This window comes from Neodiprion pinetum, chromosome 3 (genome assembly GCF_021155775.2).
Source record: "Neodiprion pinetum isolate iyNeoPine1 chromosome 3, iyNeoPine1.2, whole genome shotgun sequence".
In the NCBI taxonomy this organism is placed as follows: domain Eukaryota; kingdom Metazoa; phylum Arthropoda; class Insecta; order Hymenoptera; family Diprionidae; genus Neodiprion; species Neodiprion pinetum.
In genome coordinates this window covers 29,844,233-29,861,491 of record NC_060234.1, presented here as the reverse complement: position 1 = coordinate 29,861,491, position 17,259 = coordinate 29,844,233, and the positions used below count along the sequence as shown (strand labels likewise).

The following is a 17,259-nucleotide window of genomic DNA, read 5'->3' as shown; positions in this document are numbered from 1 at the left end:
CTTTCAGCGCTCACCTGCGTCGCATTTGTGCCAACGTTATACATATAGTAAACACAATGCAAAAGCTCGAGCTAGATGTGGGGAAATACGTACATCGATAGATGAAGAAGACGTGCAGATCGCCGTTTCTCCGGAATATCCCGGCGTGGGGACGAGGGTCCCGACCTTCGCACCTATAGCCGGGGTTTTGCGGGTCGGCGGGGGCGTGAAACGGGGTGTTAGGTGTTAATAATCGAAAGAACGAAGTGCAGCGGGGGGCATCCGCAGGTCGACGTAACGCCAAGCGAGTGACAATTATTCTAATAAGATGATGCCTCCCCCCTTTCCCGGCGTCCGTTCCACCGGCCGTCGGCGTCCTCGTCGACCCTCGAGGGTCCCCCTCCACCCCCGGCACCCCTCGCGCTGACCCTCTTCGTCGGGGCCATCCTCCGTCCTTCTCGCCCGGCTCTCGGGACCCCGTCTCTCTCCGATTAACGGTGAACGAGAGAGAGAGAGGAGAGAGGCGAGACCACGTGACTACGGAGCGGGGGTGGCAGGCGACATTTCGCATGCTCAGAACTCCACAGGCTGCAGCAGCATCACACTCGGCCGAGCCGATAGAATCCACGCAGCAGGAGCGAGTACGATTCGAGGCCGGGGAGCGCGTTGTGTTCCGGATCGGTATAATTCGGCCCCGAGAAGTACGGGGCGGGTATCGATAGAGGGATAAATTTTTTTTTTTAAAACACTAGCTTCGTATCGTTTTATACCCACGCGCCCGTATCGCCGCTCCGCAAGCACACCCTCTGAAACGGGAATGTTTCGCTTCAACCCTTGCGAAGGGACCTGACGTCGTCCTCCTCGTCTCGGGATTCCACATCCTCATCGCGGAGGCGTCGCCGCTGACATCCACGGCCGGCAATTGCGGTGTGAAAAAAAAGTGTGTGCACCGGATGGCGGCGAGGATGGTGGTTGTGCCAAAGTTTTAATTGGATTACCAAGGCTCGCCGACTACGGAGAACCAAGGTTAGAGACGATTGAGTGATTAGACGAGAATCAATCTACCCCCGCGAGTCCTAGTTGCAAACTCTCCGCGAAATATAATTAATATCGTACCTTAGCCGATCGACGATTCGCTCTTACCCTTCGTTCTTATCGTGTATCCTGCAGTCAGTCAGATTCATCTCCGGTTTGTACGAACCACGAATCGAATTACAAACACGATTCTCTCGCGTACTCGATGTTCGTACCTTTGCACTGACGACCTTTGTGTAACTGTGTAAACTCATTTTCCATCGTCGATGACAAACGATTATCAACACCTACTGCGGCATGTGGTGTATTTGTATAATTGAGGCAACGACGTCTCAATCCTGTTCCATCGACGTGACTGTTGAAATTCCGAGCCTCGGTACGTGCACCTATTCGAAGTTACTACACGTGCAGAAATATCGAAATCGGTATGCTGTTTTGAACAAATAGTTATCGTCTGTCGTTTGCATGTTTTTGCTAAAATTTTAACTAACCAAGGAGTTATGTAATTATGAGCGCAAAATCTGCCCAGCTGCAGTTACGTGTTATATCGTGCAATCCTACGGACGTGGAATATTTCAATGTGTATCGTAATCTAAGCGACGCCGACGTCACGTGCATAATTGATTGTCATTCGCAGCAAGCTAGATAATAATAAGTAAAAGACGCCGTTGAGGCACAGTACGCGATGCGTGTACATACCTACATATGCGGGGGAATTTGATGATCGATAACGTACGTCAACAGGTAGATGGCAAACAATACTTAGAAATGTTAGAGTTAAGATATTTTTCGGTTAACAGCGGTTATCGAGTCCTGAAAAATTCTCGGGTCAGGTAAATATTATTACAGTATCTGTACGACACGTGTATTCGAGACACTTGAAACTCAAATGCCATCTCTGTGAAAATAGAAATACGTAGAAATTATGCCAGTGTCGACCCTGGGTTCAAATAGTCCGCGTGTTACTGACAATTAAAAACTTTGAACCGCTTATTTGGTCATGTGTAACTCATTGTGCCTCCCAGTTTACCTCGTCAACGCTAATACGTTTTAATTGGTAAAGAGAACAATCGCACTAGCATATACAAGTAACGAGGCGCTAGCTCTCTCGTTGCACTATAACTCTGAGAGTTTACAATAAAAAATTTTCGCCTGCCTCTGCCACAGTATAGGTATATTCGCCGATCATTTAATAAAACTTGAAAATACATTGTCAAACTTTGTTCCACCTGATTCGATTCTCGCCAAACGGTCTCCGACGATTTTAATTACTTTATTATTGGTCTTCCACGCAATCGGTAATTCAAAAAACATACACCTTCAATGCATGAATAGCTGAATTTAATTTTGGAAGAAACGGCGTGGTTTATAATCGCATACAATTAACGTATACCTAAATTAGTTTCGTAATTGTTATACCTCCGGTTTGTATCAGAGAGAAAAATTCAGACCCAAATGCTTGTAGCGTGAGTATATTTCTATGCTTTGTAATAGTATAAATTTGACCCCAGCTCATGCAGGCTTGGCGATCAGCTATACACTTCAAAGTTTCACTAAAATTTATGAGGGAAAATTTTGAGCGTGTCAAAGGTCTTTGTATTGTTCCCCGTACAAAGAAACTGCAAAAGTTGTTTAATTACGTATTAAAACGGTATTTTTGGCGTAGCGGTATGTTTAATTTACGTTGTCTAGGCCTACAAGCTCAAATGTGCTGCATGTGTTTTTGCACGTTGCGTAAAGTGACAAATTTTCGACGAAATGAAAAAAGAACCAAAAAAAAAAAAAACTAAGCGAAGGTTGGCCCGGTCTTGCGGGTGACATCCGAAGTCACGGGGGATTTTCTTTGTTCTTTGTCCCCGACCGCCGGGCTGCATAAAGCTTCGGCATGTAAAAAAGAAAATAAAATAAATGGGAGAGAAAAAACAACTTTCCATCAAAAAACACGAGCGGCGGTATAAGACGGGTTAAGCTATACGTAGTACAGGATATTCTGAATCCTGATTCGAATCTCAGTTGTACCGACGGGTCGATAGTCACGGAGATAGATACGAAATAATTAGTGGTAGGGACGCGTGTAGAATGCGCTTTTTGGCAGAATTTAATAAATCGTTACAGCCATCTTCACACCGACTCAAAGACAAGCCAGGGTCGCATGCGTTTTGCTATTTATCACCGTTGCAGGTCACACTGCTGACAAACCCTCCGCAGCTCTAAGCACTTTTTCTTGATAAAGAAATAACCCGCTCATATTTATTTGAGGTATGTGGATACACGTATCTACTTGCATAGAGTGGTAAGTTCCATGCAGCGTAAACCTCGACTGCACCGTGTATCGTGATCGCAGTATACATTACAGGCTCCAAACGTTTTATTAGTACGAAGAGAGTTATCCCATCGCGGTAATTTTGTACATGATCCTATGGCAATGAACCATCGAATGTAAACATAAATGGGCACTTTAATTATGGTTATAGATACGGTGTGATTGAATCCTTATTCATTTGATTTGGTATAATTTTATCACTAGTCGAATTCACTCGTTCCACGATTATACGATACAACGGTTAGTGCAAGATGTGTAAATCGAGTGAATTTCATTTCTGGGAGAAAAATAATGAAACAGAGAGAAATATCCATTACATTTTGTAAAATAATCCAACAAGTCTACTTATATATTGAAAAGAGCTCACTCATCACTTGAACTAGTGTTTGAATTTTGCGATTCACAGTGGCGATATTCTTCCGCTAAAAATTGTTATTGAAGAGCATCGTTTCTTTTATTACCTTGGCGTATAAGAAGTAACTTCCGCACTGACAAATCAAAGTGGACGATTGAATTCGCGCTGAATGATACATGCAGTCAAAGTGTAATCGCGTAACCGGCTACACTACAGCGGCACTAAATTTCTTCAAGGAACGTATCGAGTTTCAAAAAACTTTGTGAGTCATCACGTGCGGCTGCGCAACGGACAACCACTGTTAGCTGAAAAAGTTTACACCTTCTCCGGCACAGAATGAAATAAACAATCCGTGCACCTACATATGCGAGAGATCGGATATATAGTGCAGTCAAATATCATTTCGCACTCGTGGAAAAGTTTATTGTTCCTGCATGTTGGACTGGCATTCATTGTCTTACTTGTAAAATACAGGTTTTTAGATTCTGTTAACAATTTCGTCAACGTACGTAGAAATTATTCTGAATTTATTCACGAGTTTTGTGGAAAATCTCTGCACATTGACGTGCAAATTAAAGTTCATCACGAGACTCCCGAATACATTTGACTTTTAATTATTGAAACCCTAGAATTGCAGATATTTTTGTAGCTCGAACCCTTTCTAGGTATACAATTATTCTAAAATTATCTGTAAAAACTATCAAAGAATTTTCCAAACTGTTCCAATTCCCACGTATAAAAAACTTCGAAGGACGACAGACTTTCCCTTGTGTCCGTCGAACGTCTTTTTCGTCTAATTTTCTTGATTCCAACAAAGCATTAATCTAATTCTCGGAAATTTCTGCCATCCTAACTTGTACGATATTGACGTACGTGTAATAAATTCACTACACCTGTGCCGAAACGCATATGCATATTGAAACGACGATACCGGTTTTGTTGCTAAGAATCACTTCGCCACGGGACTTCGCCGCGGGATTCGCGATCTTTTCGCGTAGCATACGAAAATAAGCCCACCGATTTGCGGTTCTTCGACAGGAAGTCCGGGCACATTGGTCCTGCCTAATCCCATCCGACATGACAATCCATATAAACTACAATTACATCCATGTACAATACAGATTTCCCTGCACCCTTACGCTCACATCCAACATGCAAAAATTTCGATCTTAAGAGGTGGATATCCCAGAGTGCAGGGACTGCCGGTTCTGGCACGGAATTAAAGACCGGGCCTCTTATCCATTCCCCAGGCAAGCACTGGACTGTGCTTATCTAATCGCGACTGCTTAGTCTGGGTGTCTAATTAATTGTCGACGTTGCGAAAAGTGGCCAGCTCTTGAGTATTCTTCGCGAGAACGCTGCGGTCTGTATATAAAGAGTGCGTATTTAAAATCTTTATTTAAACACGGACAACTGAACACTTTTCATAAACGCTACACTGTAACTTTTTTTTACAGGTACGTGAGGTTGATTCTGTACCTTCGTACCTACCGAGTTTGAGCTCGTTTCGGTAGGAATGCTAAGCTTGACTCAGAAAGAAGTAGCTTTTTTGTTGTTTACAAACGACGCATCGCTCTAGCATTTATTAATTGAACATGACTTTAATTCTTGTTGGGTAAAGGTGTGGAGTGTACAGAAAATCGGGACGTAACAAAAGCTTCGATATCGTAACCGTGAAGATGGAATTTCCGGGGTTACATATATCTATCATGATTTCTGACACAAAATCGCACTTTTAAGGCTCGAGGAAAAAGTTGATGTGCAGTATTAGGTGTTCGCAGGTAGGAAAGGCGGAGCGCAGCGTAGACAGTGACCTGGCAACATGAAAAATACGTAACATAAACGCAGCGAAAGGCAGTTTCATTGGCTCGCCAGGAACGATCTTGGTACGCCTCCACCGTACCTTGCCACCTCCCAGACACGCAATTGGCCGCCAATAATGAATTTTTGAGTACCCTCCAGCAGGCAGTGCATCGGCTATCTCTCCGATACCCTAACTATGCCTGCAGGCGCACCTCGGCTTGGTGGTCGCTTTACGGAATCCATAAAGTCCGGGATCCACATTGACCACTTTATCATAAGATATTTCCTGGCATATATGAGAAGAGATTTAAAACAATTCGCATCGTGCATATCGGGAGAGTCATACAGTCCACAACTGTTGATTTTACCCGTATACAAGGGAATCCGGTCTGCGGATCGAAGTTTCAAATCTTTCATTCGACAAATATACCGGTATAATATGCGCTTATGTTCCAGATAAGGTGATATGTTAACCGAAGACAATGATCCCACGAAACCGGCCGGGGTTCTAGACAATGCTGGCAACGTGTCTTCGTCAACGGAAGCCTCCGTCCAGCATCCGCGCACCACGAACAATGGTAGATAAAATCTTTGGCCCCCTACGTTTCTTTCTTCGCCGCACGGAGGGCGTTCTTAAATCTCAATCGGCACTGAAGAATCGCATCTTGGATGACACCTGCACCCCTATATCGATAATCCGAATAAAATAGATAACAGAACAAATGATCCTTGAAGTAATCGAGTTACAACAACAAGTTTACATGTGAAGCGATGCGTAACAGCGCGAAATTTTCCAGACACCGAGGTCAAAAACGAGGTCCAAGAGTGCCCGGAAAGCGACAACGTTCCGGGGGGTGAACTTTACATCGATGAAAGTGCCGAAGACAAGGAAGAGTATCCTGACTCCATGGAGAAGGCCGACTACAGTTCGTTGTACGGAGCAAATCAATATTACAACAGGCACGTTGCGTGTGTTTCGTCAGTACTATATACTTATGTTTCTCAACGAGGTTTTAATAATCCAGGCCGCCTTGCATTGCATTCTCAACATTATGCCTCAAGTTACGAGACAGATCGCTCCGAGTCCGCTGCTACACGCACGCGTAATACAATAAACAGTATCTATACTGTACGAATGTGCATAAGTTTCACTCGACTCGACGCTCGATCGATCCGTGACACTTGACTCTCCAACGCTGAATCTTGCACAAACATTATAACGGAGTCTCAAGCCGCTTGAAAGCATGATAGATATAAAAATTTTGCAATACTCCTGCTCGTCTTATTGAATTCGCACGAACCTTGGTGCTGTAGGATCGACGGTTTGGCCAAAATGAGTGATCGTTTCTTGTTCTTATGGCTAAATTTTGGCACTGCGAGATACGAAAATTATTCGACTAGATTTTTGGAGAAAAATTTCGAAAGATCAGAGGTCATTAACCAACCGGCGATACTTTCAGCTTGTACAATTCACCGAGTTACGGGACAACAACGAGCTCGAAAAATACTTCGCTGCAGAGTTCCTACCTGAGCTCGTACACCGCCCCTGGTGCTATGGCTCAGTACTCGAGCTATGCAGGATACAACAGTGGATCCACCACATTTCCATCTGTCGGGCAAAATATATCGTCGGCATCCCAAGTACGTATCGTAATTAAGGACGAAGGATCCTGAATTGTCTTGTCGGAAAATCGAACAGCATTGCGTCGGATGTGACGTCGATTCCCCCCCTTCGGCACAAATTGTTTCACGAACAATAATATCCGACAGAACGATGTTCGCATGCATTTTTTATTTTTTATGCATTTGTATTTTAGAAATTAGACTACAGCGCTTACAGCAGCACCCTTTACGGAAATGATAGAGTTCCACTGCAGTATTCCGGATACTATCCAATGCCTGGCTATCACACGACACCCCCGTCATTCAACATTAGCAATTTAAATTTCACAGGTACGACACAATGATTTGTCATTTAAAGGAAATTAATATACATTTCTTAATGCGGTGTGTATCATCGAGGAATGGTTTAGTTTAAAATTAGTAATAAGCCGATTCTTTATCGAGTACAGTTTCAATCTGGCTTCATTGTGACCTGCGTGTTTCGCAAAAGCTGACAATTTATTTTGGGTTTTATTTCAAGACGACTCTTCGAAATCGGCGCTTACTTTGGACCCGCCATCTCACGAAACCAACGATCTTAGCACCACGCGGGAAACCACCAGCGTGGAGGGTAATTACATTTTGTTATTACGTCTACAACGATTGTACCGAGCGTGAATCGTTGAGGATTATTGAAAAATCGAGTAAGAGTTTGGAAACGTAGGTGTAATTATCCCGTACGCCGCGTTTACCTGCCATGTGAGGGGGGAGGGTAATGAAAGAGGATATTTAACACAGGGGCGACGGCGAAGCCCTGCAGACGCGGAAGACGGCAGAGCGGAAGCGGAAACAGTATCGGTTCCGCGGACACGACGGAAGCCGGGCCGGACCGGATATTCATCTGGGACCTGGACGAAACCATAGTTGTATTCCACTCTCTGCTTACCGGACAATTCGCGACGAAGCATGGAAAAGACGCGCCGCTGTTGGCCCAGCTCGCTTATCGGATGGAGGAAATGATCTACAACTTGGCCGACACGCATTTCTTTTTCAATGACGTCGAGGTGAGTGCTGTGAGTAAATATTTTTGTTTCGTATGCCTGTCCTAATTACGTTAAACCCGTCGCATTAAATTTGATGTGAATATTTATTATAAAGAAAATCTGATGGAAATGTGGGTAAATTATAGCAGACATTTTTCTACACAATTTCAATCTGACAAATACGCAGGGAACTTGACGGATTCCGGTGAACCGCGGACGTTATACTTTGAAGTTCGAGACATAAGAGATATGTTTTTGATATTTGCAGGACTGTGATCAGGTCCATGTAGACGACGTGTCGTCGGATGACAATGGGCAAGACTTGTCGTCGTACAACTTTGCCACCGACGGTTTTCAGTGCGCATCGGCCAACAACGGTATATGTCTGGCTTCCGGCGTCAGAGGAGGCGTCGACTGGATGAGAAAATTGGCCTTTCGCTATCGGAAGATCAAAGAAATTTATTGTAATTACCGAAACAACGTGGGCGGTCTTCTCGGGGCTGCCAAGCGAGAACAGTGGCTTCAGTTGAGGACGGAAATTGAATTATTGACCGACAATTGGCTGACTTCCGCCGTAAAATGTTTGAATTTAATAAACAAGAGGAGTCACTGCATCAACATATTGGTAACCACTACCCAACTCGTACCAGCCTTATCAAAAGTACTATTATTCGGAATCGGGGGAATATTTCCCATAGAGAACATTTATTCAGCGACAAAAATCGGTAAGATAAAACGATACTATGTGGCGAGTGGCGAATTTCAAATACCATCGCCATTTTCGAGATTAGGGCAAACGGGACAATTTCCAGTAAAAATTTTTCAGGAAAGGAGAGCTGCTTCGGTCGAGTTGTGGCCAGATTTGGACGCAGATGTACGTACGTTGTGATCGGCGACGGATCTGACGAAGAAACGGCTGCCCGGGCGCACAATTTTCCGTTTTGGCGTATCAACAGTCATTCCGACACCCAGGCGTTGTACAACGCTCTGGAAATGGGCTTTCTATAAAATAGAAAAGATATATTGAAAATTATTTTAATAAACAATGCCATTGATCAACGGTGTCGCTAGTCAAGATGCACCTTCGCTAACTGATCGGAGAGTACCGAAATTGGCAAAGGTATTTCATATTTCTATTCGCGGCTAGCCGCAGTTCTGCAATAATTTCGTAGATACAATATTTACCGCATTTTCTGGACAGATTTTACTAGAAATATTGTTTTACCGACATTCGACGGTAATTAAAATTTTTTTTTCGTATCACAAACGAAATAAAAACAAAATTAACAAAGAGAAAAAAAATGTAAATACTGTTCGAAAATCCAACAGTGACTTTTTCCCGGCCTCCTCTACACTCATTGCAAGTAAAACATTTTGAATCTGCTGTTGAATTTTCTGCTCTCCTTTCTTACCAGCGAGGTAATCATCTTTTCTAGAACCTGGAATATCATTCCTATTATGTATTTGTTATACGTACTATATACGATGCATATCGGGGATCGCGCGTCCTCGAAACTCGGCCAAATTAACCAATAATCGGATGTACGCGATGTATTGGTCCAGGGTCCACAAGTGATAGAAAACGAAAGTAAACAATTAAATTATATCTATAATTATATGAAAATTTTTAAACGAAACAAACATTAGCGAGCTTCTGTGTGTGTGTATAGATATGAAATGTTGAGGGAAAAATATGAAAAAAGATGTAAGGTGTCATTTAAATGTACTTAACTAGACATGTAGCAATTATTATTGAGTGTATACGATATAAATAACAAACGGAGAAGAGGCCAGTCAGCATTGAACGCCTCTCAGCGATCAAAGTGCTGTTTGTGCATTTTGAAATCTCCGAAAAGTTTCTCAACTTTTGTTGAACTAACTAAATGCTGGTGAGTATACTTGTTCCATTATCCATGGCGATGATGCAAAACAAAAAAAATACCCTGCTTAAGGCACGACCGTACAGTCGAACATACATGTGTCCCGGTTTACAGACACTCCAAATTTTCGTCTATAAAAAAAAAAAACAATAAACAACTATACAAACGATAACGATGAAAAATGGTAAACATCTGAGAAATCCTCAGGACGCCTTAATAGAAATATTTTCGTGGCAAATTTGCGTACATGAATATTGAAATATACCCCACATTTTCTAAACGCGTAGCAAAAAATATTAAATTAATAACTCATGTTCGTTCCACAAGGCATTACGAATTTTACAGCGGCCTAAGAGTATAAAATGGATGATAAATGCGACAAGTGCGTAACGTAATACTCTACACGACAGTTTTGTCCTTAAATATAGAGTATTCCAGCGTATCGAATGTAATAGCACTGCAACGTGTAGCATGTAACGAGGATGACTTTTCGTCTAATCTACAGTCGTGCCTGAAGAAATTACTGACCTACTTTGTTATTTCTACATTAATAATGAAAGAAAAGATTTTCCATTTCTACATTCCGCTAGCACAAATTAATTGTGCACAATATATTGATATCCCGACAGTGTTACGCTTAATTTGTGCGAAACCAATGCGCGATTTTGTATTGATCGTTTACCTGAGATGTATTTATCTTCGTTGTATGTTGTAGAATTTAAGATAAAGTTACATATAAAGCACAAAAGATGCCCATGTTCACGTCAAATATAGTATAATTGAATAAGCGAATAAACTCATATTTTTTTATACCTTCACAGATCATACGGAGGTAAACTATAGTTCAATAACATTGAAGAAAAAATATTTAAGAAAAAAATTATCGTAAATATTCAGCTCACACGGTACGAATTAATCGTTACACTGTACCTTTCTATGTATTATAGTGTTTTAAATATTTAAGTACCTATATACTTGTTTCTGGATAATGATTTTAATCAAGAGCAGCTGAAGAGTAGTCCCTCCAGCTGGTAGATTATTTTCTCATTGTTTATTTCGTTTCCTAAATATTGATTAGTCGATATGATTGTTACCTAACAGATATCTTTATAATTCGGATCCTGTTGTATATGCCAATAAGAAGAAATCACTCGATATTCAAATATTTTACGTAGAAGCGCCAAAGTGTTGACGGAAATTTTTATGTCCCATGTCAAATTAACAAAATTAGAAAATCGTTATTTGAATCGAGCTAGTCAACGGGGGACAATTTTTATTTAAAAGTCTCACTATTTAAATTCGTCGATTACGACTTATAAACGGTTTGAAACCTTTTACATATTCAAAAATTTGCAGAGAACAAGGCTTATCTTTGTAAGATTCGTACTTTCGAGGTTTGCTGACGAGTTTGAGTTACTTGTTAAGCTGCTTCTACAAGTGACAGTTATTTGGTGAAAGAATAGCTTACGTTACTTCTGTTCTTGAGTAAAGAGTAAATCTTCATTTAGTTAAATTTTTATTGAGATGAATTATGTAAATCTAACTTGAAATATCTTCCAGATTCGACTCTTCAGAAATTATGTGAAATTAAAGAATTGAAACGCACCTGAATCTGATACGACTTACTTACTTTGTAAAACCAATGCTGCTCGTTATTACATACTACAGATGAACTGTTACTATCTACATAACAATAAAAACTATTCCATTCACAATCGATCTAAAATCATTAAGTAACTTTAATGAAAATCATGGGTAGAGCGTGAGAAATGGATAATACCATTTGGTACATACTGTAAAATTAAGAATTGAGCACTGAATTTTAAATAGCAAAGAATGTAGTTCATACATGCTTAAATTCAGACCTGGAAACTGGTGCTCGATTGATCGTTGCTTATCTGAGCTACATGTCGCTAAATCATTCTCTGCATTACGGAATATGAAACTATGAAGATAAATACATGCAAAGCACACCACATCAGTACGTGATAACAATTTTTTTATTGAATCAGTATCAAATTACACTTTTCCCTTACTAAAACTATGTACTAAAATTCTTCAATTATCTATTAAATTCATTATGCTTGATCAAAGCTCCATACATAATTGTTCACCTGCCCATTAACAGCAGACTTAATAGTCAAAAAGAATATAAAAAAATATTTCTGGATTCCAGCCATAAGTGTATCACTTCTTATCAAAAGAAACGTATGTAGGTGCAGTTAGAACGCCACAATTATTATCTTTCTGTGCTATTAAAACATAGCCGTCATTTCCCCAATAATTGGACCAGGAATTTTTCACCAACCAATACGCTTGACCATTTAAGGTACCATACCCAACTGCTAATACGGCATGATCCAACTGTTTTTCGGTATTTCCTGTAAAATAGAATAAAACAATGTGTGAAAACCCATTGGGTAACTGTCCTATAGTCAGATCATATAATCTCATCATCATGATTTACCACAAGCCGATTCGTAGTAAACTCCATTAGCGTAGAATGAAAACGTCTTATGAGATGCGTCGATGGCAACCGAGACGGGGCCGTGTTTAGCAATTGCGATTTTCAACGCTTTAGGATCACCCGAACGCACGTTGACAAATCCAGTCATTTTCGCGGTCAGAGTTACATTGTCGACGTGGCAGTATCCATCCTAAATTGTAGATCGGTAACAAGTATATGTTGATCTTTAATCGTTTATGAAATGAGAAGAAATAGATGATTGAATACAATCCAATACCTGTCCTATGTAACCGCCATAGTCTTCCTCAGTTGGAAGGCCACCGTGTTTCATAATCCATTGATACGCTCGGAAATCCTCACCACCATCACAACCGTTGTTGCCAAAACCCCAGGAACAGTCAACTAGGGCCTATACGTTATTGTTGATTATTGTTTTGAGCAGGGATTTATGTATTCATAGTGAGTATTCGCAATATAATTGTCAAACAACTGTTCAGTCTCACTCACTTGCTGGGAAAGTCTGAGTAGTTTGTGGTATTTTACATAGTAGGCACCTTCTACAGCACCTGTAGTACCAAAACTCCAACAAGAGCCACACACGGATTGATCTAAAACATTTCACAAGGAATAAACTTGATTGTAATGATTGTGAAAGACAAAAGATGTGCTGAAAAATCAATATTGCCTTACCTTTTACAGGAGTAACAGCTCCGTACAACCGCCAGTCCACAGATTCAGGAATATCCTGAACTTCATCTACATTGTACGGAAACGGAAGGCCACCGTTGTCAGATACTTTGGTATATTGCTTTCCACGGAGAGCCCTCATTTCCAAATCAGTACGATCAGCCAAGTGATTAACTTGTAATTGGTAACCAAGGTTTGCACGATTCTTAGAATGAATGTACCTATATAACATGAATTAATTTCGGTGAACAAGTCTCCATTTAGTAATTCGTTAATTGCTGCCCTGTGACTTCCAAGATTATTCAGTTACTCTAGGCACTACCTTAAATTCTGTCTGAAAACTTCCTTCCGACGCTTTTGTTCCAACTCGGTTGTATAATGCTTTTTATGTGCCTTTCCAAAATGATCAAATTCAGTATTTACATGTTCGTCATAATTATGGACGAATTCGCGCATCGGATTGAATGTGTAAATATGGTTTTCCCCTAGCCCAGGCAATGTAACACAAGTATCATCTAAAAATGGTGAATAAATGAAAATAGTATATGACAGTGAATATTAGAGAAAAAAAATTTCATTTCTAAAGATAAAAATGCAACTAATACGTTGAACATACTTTCGGCGATTTCGAATACATCAGCACTTGGTGTATCAAATGAATACCACTCATACTCCAAGTAGTAGTGGTCGTAGTGGGAACCAAGAAGAGAGTTGAATCCGCGCATTTCATATCTGACTGGTATAGCTTCTTTAACTTGTGGATATTTCGGCGATTTCTGTAAATGTAAATATTGACGGCATTATTGCATTTAATGACAAATTAAACCACTGTCAACATCTTTGAAAAAATTAACAAACCTTGTAACGAATCCACAATGTGTACTTGTTTGCTTTTTCTCCAAAAGTTTCTACACGTCGCCATTTCTCACAGTGAAGTCCATTGATAATCTCTTCACCGATGCACTATTGAAAAATTGTTTAATTACAATGAGCAATAAGATTATGATAGACATGAAAATGATAAACTCCGTAGTGTTTTAGCGCGAATTACCTCCATTCCAGTTGCATCGGGAATAATTGTTTGTGGAAGTATTTTAGAGTCGCTGGTTCCATTTACTTGAAGACATGTTTCCTTATTGATATCAGTTTCAGTTGTGATCGGAACCAACTTCACAGAAATACCGTTTTCACCTTCTTTCGCCAATTGATAAGTCTTTACCATTCCTATCGGCGATAAAAATACGAAATTTCATGATCAGTAGTGAAAAAAAAATTGTAGCTACCTAGCTGCTATTGGTAGGTAATTAGTAAGAACAAGAAATTACATGATTTTTTGAATATACATGAAAACAAGTATTTACTGGGTGAAATAATACATACCACCATAGTAGTCAATTCGGCTGGATCCTCTGTTAGAGTCATACCATGCATAAAATGGTTCGCGAATTTCTGCATAAGGTATATAAAGTGTTCCCTTTGCTGAATATGCGGTACTAAAGGTTGGTACTTTTCCAGCAACAGCACAAGAAATTCCTACAAAAAGAAAAACTATACTTCTAAAACAAGCGATAATGTCAATGAACATTTTCAAAGGTTGTTGAATGTCGTGAAAGGATTTCGTCAAGCTTCATGAAGCTAATAATAAGACTAACATCGCTGCAGTTCACTTTTATAAACCTGTGTGGCAACTTTATAACAATTTGATGATGAAGCAGATTGTACATTGCATTTTTTTTAAACCATTCCAACTTTGTTAAAATAGAATAAAATATGCGAATATTGTACTTTCAATATGAAATTGTATACACTGGATGAGTGTCGCTAAGTCGGCAATTTAGATTTGCTGATCCACTGAAATCTAATGCAGAATTATCATCGTTAGTACACGGATGAAATGTGATCGTATACCAGAATTTATAAATATAACTGGCGTTAGACCATAACCATAACTATGTGATAACATCAGCATCATGTACCTTATAATATCGTGTCTAACATTGTTACTGTTTGACCAACAATGCTATTGCATGATGCATGCCAAACATGCAGGTTATATATACACAATTGCGGTATTTTTATCTTGGCTTGAGCAACGACCCGACTAACTGAGAAAGTAGTATTCAAATAGAACTAAGCAAATGACTTTTCGAATACCACGATTGAATCAAGAAATGTTTTTTGGCCATGGAATGGCAAGCGTCTTGTGCCGAGGAATGGAGTGTACAAAATTGATATGAATTTCTGCGAACCAATTTTAGTGCATTTATTTTTTATATAGCATTTTATTTATTCAGTACATACCTAACAAAACTAGGGTTACTTTGGCAGTGATCCCCGCCATGTTGATCCTATATCTGTAACAAATTGTAGACAGCTTAACAAAGCTATCAGTTTTGACCTCAAGTACTCTTATCATCTGTGTTGTGGCTTAATGACCTTAGGAAACTTATACTCCCCTTGCCTTATCGCTATACCTTCTCGCAAGGTTGAGTTTAAAAAAATAAAAGTCCATAAGCTAATGATAGAAAAATGTTTCAGATTTAATACAACAAATAAATTAAACGAACGTTGAACTCTGATAGAAATAGAATTGATCGAGTTGTGCCCAGAAGCAAGATATATTGAATAAATGCTTAGTTGGACAGAAAATACAGAAATAATAATCAACGAGCAATAAATTGTTTTAGCATATAAATAATTTTCTGTTATAGTCAGGATAAATTTAAATAATTCTTCACGGTCGACAAAATAGTAAATTATTGTTATAATAACTGTTATATTTATCCTATATATCGATAATCAATCGTCTTCCAAAATTATTCGACGATAGTAATACTGAAATCATATTTAAATACAAAATTTTAACTTACCGAAATCAAGAATACAGCTAACGTTAATGCGCGTGATGCGCAGACTGACAGGCAAAAAACGGGTCTCGAATCGCGATCTTTAAATCGCGGTGACAACCGACGAGACCACTGAACTGTAATACAAGTAGATCGCAGCACAGGCAGCTCATTAATGCAGCGTCACCTACGAACTGTTTGCCCCGTAGTCATTTATGTTGGTAAAATGATCGTGCTTCAGGGAGCAAAGAAGTTACGGTTACCGACTGATTTTCTAACATTTATTCACGTATACCATTTAATTTTCTAGTCGGTCTTCACACCTACCGACTATGAATGCCAACAGCTGCTAATTTCGGAGATTAGCGACGGATATTTCGCCAATTTGAAGTAACAAAATCGCACTAATGTCACAAAAGGTTGGACTGGGTTGCGATTCGAAGTGTCATAAGAAAAACTCAGATCATTATAATTTAAAAAATATATTCGTTACGAAATTGGAAATTGAGGGTTGAGGTTGTGAAATAATTTGCTTGAATTTCCGATATTACATCCTTGGCATAAGAATAATAGGTGGTTCAACGAGTCTCGACTAATTATTTTTACATTGAGGTATTACCGTTTCGATCAGTCCACACACAAGTTTTCTATGTTCAAATATTAATTATTATAACTTTGCGCTTAACAATTTACAAATAAAAATCACGTTGAATGGAATACTGCTTAATCGGAATACTGGGTAGAGATCATTTCAATATTTTTGGCAGTTTCTTTCTATCACGATGCTAAATTCGACCATCGACAATTATTGTGAATTAGTTTGTGAACGATGGCATAATTCAACTCCAGCCATGATCGTCTATTATTTTCATGTATTGTTTTCGTCATTTGGGCCCGTCATTAGCACGTAATGACAAAAATGCTTCGGAGGTAAGCAAAACGAATTCAAATGAATATATTGATCATTAGAAAGAAACAGAAATGTGTATTCATTAACACCTTCAAGCATTATCTAGCTGTTTTTCTTTAATCCTGGATTCGTGCTGTCTGTAATAACGATCAGTGTCCAACTCTCTTTCCCCAGGCATCAACAGCGTGTTTGCAAATGCATTTTTATTCAATTCAAGGCTCTGCTGATTCGTTGAAAGGCCCGCAACATCGAGATTCGATTTGTCGTTGTTTCGTGCCGCCACCTGACGGTGTAGTTTCGAACTTGTTACAAATTCGAGAAATGTAGTG

The 17,259-nt window shown here is 39.7% G+C and overlaps 2 protein-coding genes across 7 annotated transcripts; one reads left to right on the top strand and one right to left on the bottom strand.

Moving 5' to 3' along the window:
* Positions 1–570: 570 nt before the first annotated feature.
* eya (eya transcriptional coactivator and phosphatase 2) lies at positions 571–11,735 on the top strand. Of its 6 annotated transcripts, none has more exons than XM_046618754.2 (10): positions 571–1,005; positions 5,474–5,578; positions 5,952–6,073; positions 6,293–6,455; positions 6,956–7,136; positions 7,313–7,448; positions 7,639–7,728; positions 7,896–8,170; positions 8,409–8,865; positions 8,967–11,735. In XM_046618754.2, exons 3-10 carry the CDS (start codon positions 5,962–5,964, stop codon positions 9,146–9,148), a joined length of 1,596 nt encoding a protein of 531 aa, XP_046474710.1. In that variant the 5' UTR covers positions 571–1,005; positions 5,474–5,578; positions 5,952–5,961; the 3' UTR covers positions 9,149–11,735. The 6 variants fall into 6 exon arrangements, with proteins under 6 accessions (XP_046474710.1, XP_046474711.1, XP_046474713.1 ...); XM_046618755.2 differs by having other exon boundaries at positions 5,464–5,578; XM_046618757.2 differs by lacking the exon at positions 5,474–5,578 and having other exon boundaries at positions 5,952–6,113; positions 6,278–6,455; positions 7,896–8,161.
* Positions 11,736–12,002: 267 nt separating this feature from the next.
* On the bottom strand, positions 12,003–16,191 carry 26-29-p (C1 family peptidase 26-29-p). Its single transcript, XM_046618750.1, has 12 exons — positions 16,045–16,191; positions 15,476–15,528; positions 14,555–14,707; positions 14,226–14,398; positions 14,033–14,137; positions 13,791–13,950; positions 13,497–13,689; positions 13,178–13,395; positions 12,995–13,095; positions 12,765–12,896; positions 12,488–12,677; positions 12,003–12,401 (listed from the first exon to the last, which is right to left on the bottom strand). The coding sequence occupies exons 2-12, from the start codon at positions 15,513–15,515 to the stop codon at positions 12,208–12,210; spliced, it is 1,659 nt and encodes a 552-aa protein (XP_046474706.1). The 5' UTR covers positions 15,516–15,528; positions 16,045–16,191; the 3' UTR covers positions 12,003–12,207.
* Between the last annotated feature and the right edge of the window lie 1,068 nt (positions 16,192–17,259).

Coding starts and splice junctions, on each gene's coding strand:
- eya (XM_046618754.2), top strand. CDS start 5,962: ATGTTAACCGAAGACAATGATCCCACGAAACCGGCCGGGGTTCTAGAC. Junction 7,729..7,895: donor GGAAACCACCAGCGTGGAGG/GTAATTACATTT, acceptor TATTTAACACAG/GGGCGACGGCGAAGCCCTGC. Junction 8,171..8,408: donor ATGACGTCGAGGTGAGTGCT/GTGAGTAAATAT, acceptor TGATATTTGCAG/GACTGTGATCAGGTCCATGT.
- 26-29-p (XM_046618750.1), bottom strand. CDS start 15,515: ATGGCGGGGATCACTGCCAAAGTAACCCTAGTTTTGTTAG. Junction 14,708..15,475: donor AGTAACCCTAGTTTTGTTAG/GTATGTACTGAA, acceptor TTCTTTTTGTAG/GAATTTCTTGTGCTGTTGCT. Junction 12,402..12,487: donor TTACTACGAATCGGCTTGTG/GTAAATCATGAT, acceptor TCTATTTTACAG/GAAATACCGAAAAACAGTTG.